The sequence below is a fragment of the Acyrthosiphon pisum genome, chromosome A2 (genome assembly GCF_005508785.2).
Source record: "Acyrthosiphon pisum isolate AL4f chromosome A2, pea_aphid_22Mar2018_4r6ur, whole genome shotgun sequence".
Classification (NCBI taxonomy): Eukaryota; Metazoa; Arthropoda; class Insecta; order Hemiptera; family Aphididae; genus Acyrthosiphon; species Acyrthosiphon pisum.
The window spans coordinates 71855264-71859520 of NC_042495.1; the positions used below are offsets into that span (position 1 = coordinate 71855264).

General features: G+C 27.8%; 1 protein-coding gene across 1 annotated transcript in view; it reads right to left on the bottom strand.

The window, feature by feature from the left end:
• Positions 1–1110, bottom strand: part of LOC100166221 (alpha-aminoadipic semialdehyde synthase, mitochondrial) — a 13677-nt gene extending 12567 nt beyond the window's left edge. Inside the window, exons 1-3 of the mRNA XM_016802234.2 lie at positions 939–1110; positions 686–832; positions 3–175 (exon numbers count right to left, since the gene is read on the bottom strand). Of these exons, the coding sequence (XP_016657723.1) occupies positions 3–175; positions 686–832; positions 939–992 (374 nt within the window). The 5' untranslated portion in view covers positions 993–1110. The remainder of the gene's footprint in view (positions 1–2; positions 176–685; positions 833–938) is intronic.
• Positions 1111–4257: the final 3147 nt, after the last annotated feature.

Genomic DNA, 4257 nt, shown 5'->3' on the forward strand with positions numbered 1-4257 from the left:
TTTCTAAAATGGCGTCCAGCAGGGCCATATTGGCGTCTTGTGCTTTGATTGTGTGCGAAAACATGCAGTAGGTTTTGTTCGGTAGCAACAAATCAATAGGGACTTGTTTCACTCCAAATACCACCGACGCCTCGGATATGTCTTCTTGTATCACTGCTCCGGCGTTTACGTATGCCTATTATTGTGTATGGAGCAATAATTTATTAGTAAATTAGAACCCGGTTCTATTTTTTAATATAATAATATTGAGGTCAAGGCCGGTCGTCGATTTTAACATGTATTAAGATACGCTTGTACAATTGTACATAAAAAGCAAAAGTCGACAACTTTCAGACCTTTATTAGTATTAGGAAAGTATCTATATTATTATATATAACGAGGTATCATATTATCATTTATAAGGTTATTGAAAGGTTTAAATTGTGCAATTTAAACAATTGATTACGCACATAAGTAATCCAAACCACAAATATTATGCGTTTTCGTACATTTCACTAACACATTAAAGATGTAAAGGTTTTTTTCTCGGACGGTTAAATGTACAATACCACATTATTAAAATACATAAATATTCACATCATTAAACATTCATAACATATAATTATACAAATAACATGCGTCGTGAAATAGCAAATTTTCCGTTTCATTTATATATTTTTATATTAAAACATTATACAACTTATACTTGAACGGGATAAGCTCTTCTATTTGCCGGTTGGACGATTACTTTGACGCCGTTCTTGGTTAATTCGGCCACATTGGCTGGCGCGAACGGGGCTCTCCTTTCCCATACGGATTGATCTTCTCTTCGTATGGCTATCACTTTCCCGGTCTAGTTAAACGTTTTAAACATAATGTTTTAGAAAAATATTGAATATAATATATATTATTATACAATATTTCAATGTGAAGCATTGAATGGACATATTTTTCCTTACGTGTTTTTTTCGGGCTAGCGTAAAACCGCTATAGTACTTGAAACTCCGCAACATATTTTAATAAAATAAAAAATTAATACATTTCACGTAAGAATTCACTTTTACACAACACTAAAATATGTTCGTATTTGCAGTAATGTAAAATATTATGTTCTTAATTGCATCATTATCAAATTATAATAAAATTAAAAAATGGTTGTTTATTTTCTGATAATATTCTTCTACAAATTAGAAGATAATTAATGAAATCATAACGTAAAAACACGATAACAAAAAATAAAATAAAATATAATCTATAGGTTTTATAGAACGGTAACAGTTGTGTAATAAAACTGCTCAGTCGAGGAGCAAAGTCCTCTAATTAAATATGTTATTCTATTAGATGCTGGTAGAGCAATGAATGTATCGATTTTATAATAACGTGCTGTTTTTTTTTTATTTGTACATACCTAATTTATAGTATAAAAAATGCTTTGATTTTCAACTTCGATGTCTCTTCTGGCAGGAAAGTGAATCTAGATGCGGTACTTTTGGAAGGTCAAAATTAAAAATTCTTAATAACTATTAAAATAATGGGGAAAAACATAAAAATAAAAAAAGGATTTTTATGCAAAACTGATTTTCGACAAAATCGATTTTCTTATTTCCTTATAATTCATTTTTTATACATGGTATGAGATTTTCAAAATATTTTCATTGTTTTTGAATTGTTGAGAGATTTTGAAAATTTCGATATTTTTATTATAAATGTTGAAAATTAATTATTGACTCAGTCAAAAAATCTGAAAATGTACAATTATACAATAGGTTCCTCATAAGTTGTCATGAGTGGTATTAAAAAAAAAAGTTAAGCGTAGATCCACAATCATTGTCGTCTGTCGAGCTTATGGCCTCGAATAAAAAAACTATGGTATCTTAAAACCAAATGTATGTGTGTATACTTACTCAAAAACTACTCAATTGGATTTGATAAAAATCTCAAAGATTGTTTTTAGAGATGTAATAAAAATGTTTAGAGATAGTAAGCATAGTTTAAACCACGTTAAAACATATACCAAGTGCTAAATCTAACCAACTTCTTGTGATTGCCCATCTAGGTCAATAATTATAAAGTCGGGTACACTGACGCCGATTTGTCCATGAATTGAGCTAGACTAAAACTATACAGCGTATGCCGTATATAATATAATATAGGATTTTTCACAAAAATAAAATTTCACATGGGCATAACCAGGATCTGAAACACAATCAAACCTAAACCAAAATAATATATGCCTAACATTTTAGAATATATAAAACGGTAGTATCAAAATATTATAAAAAAGCAATATCTAGACTACTTATTTAGATATACATATTTGAATATCAAAAAACATTGACGGGTCCTTTGGCTGAAGCACAGTTGTTCGGATCGATATTATTTCAATAGCTGGTGGACAGATATTTTAATATTATTATTGTTATTATTATTATTATTATTATTATTATTATTATTATAAATAATAATATTATTTTCTGAAAACTTTGCGATTGAATATGAAAATCTTAAGTTTATATTTTCTATAAAGTTTGTTTAAAAAAAAGGTACGAAAAAGTCACCGAAAATATACATCGGTAGATAGTAATAGATTATGAGCGTATAGATATGTATAACTATTATGTTATTAAAGGTCACAAATCTGCAGTAAGAAGCTAAACATAATTTATTTTATACTTTTCCCTTTCCCACCAAATAAGACAACCTGCACTGGTATACTAATTTCCACCAAACAAATGTTTACTTTGTTTATATATTCTATGTATTTTAGGAAGAATAAGTTTCTTGCTAAATTAAATTATATTATAAATGGACTTAGTATAGGTAATTAAACTATATGTTTTCATCACTGATTTTGAACTTTATTTTAGATTAATGTATATAGGTATATATATTTAGTCAATTAGGTTTTGAATAATTTTTACGAGGTAAAACACGTAAAATGTCTTGAATATTTGTGAAATCTAAAAATTAGTATGATTATATTATAATGTATTTTATATAATATTACTAACTGTTTTTAACGTATAATTCAATAATGATTGGAAAAAGTGAATATGAAAATGTTATTGTGTATACCCTGTAATAAGACGTATAGTGTATACAATATAATAGTAGGTATACTCAAGTCAAGTCTCAAGTTTACCCACAAATAATATTTTTAAATTACAACCAAATTACGAAAATCGTTATTCTTGGTTTAAATATCTAATTTCGTCCAAATTTGAACTTAAAATGCCATGTTTGTGTTTAAATATTTTTTAGATTTTTTGGTTACAGTATAAACTGTTAAATTTAACACTTTATAACTTTTTAGTTTTTAACTACAAAATAATTTTAAAATTTTGATAAATTTTATCAACATTTGAACTTTAAATACTTTTTTTTTAAAAATGGTGCATACGGATATTTAATATTTATCGGCTACTGTTATAACAACTTATAAGAATCTTGTATTACATTTTCAAGATTTTTGACCCAACGAATAACATATTATTGACATTTATAGAATAAACAATTTAAAATGTCTATAAATGCTCAAAACGAGTCAAAATATTTTGAAAATTGTATCATGTATAGAAAATGATAATAAATATTTGATGAATACATTTTTCAGTCCAGCGGGCGGTAATGTGGGAATCTCATCAATGGCGGAACTACATATGATTGAAGGCGGGATTTTCCGCGGGCCTCATCGTGAAAGGGACCTCGGCGCCTCGCAGCAAAATGTACTTTTTAAAAAAAATTTTGGTTCAAGTAAATAAAATCATTGAATACTGAAATAATACTAAGTATACTGATAGCGGATGACCATAAACCATACTCAGTATTTAGTAGGTAGGTACTATTAATAATTAATGTGAATAATAATATTATATAAGTATAATAATATTGTCATGTCTTATCGCGATATTCGGGCATGCAGCGGCAATACGCGGTAATTCAGAGTGGAGCCTATAATAGCTGGTACCTATACTAAATTATAGAAATAGATTATTATATACTACGGTCTACGGCCCAAGAAATAAAATATTTTAGATTCTGAGTGGAACGATAAATGTATTGATTTTACAATGATGTGTGTTTTTTTATTTTTTTATTTTTTTATTTTTTTTTTTATTTTTTTTGTGTCTGTGTACACGATAAGTAGTCGAAATAATGCTACGATTTTCAACTTCAGTATCTTGTTCGATCAGAAAGTGAATATCGTTGGTGCATTGGGGAGGTCAAAATTTAAATTTATCAGTAGTTTTCAAAAGCGCCGGGAAAAACAAAAGAAAA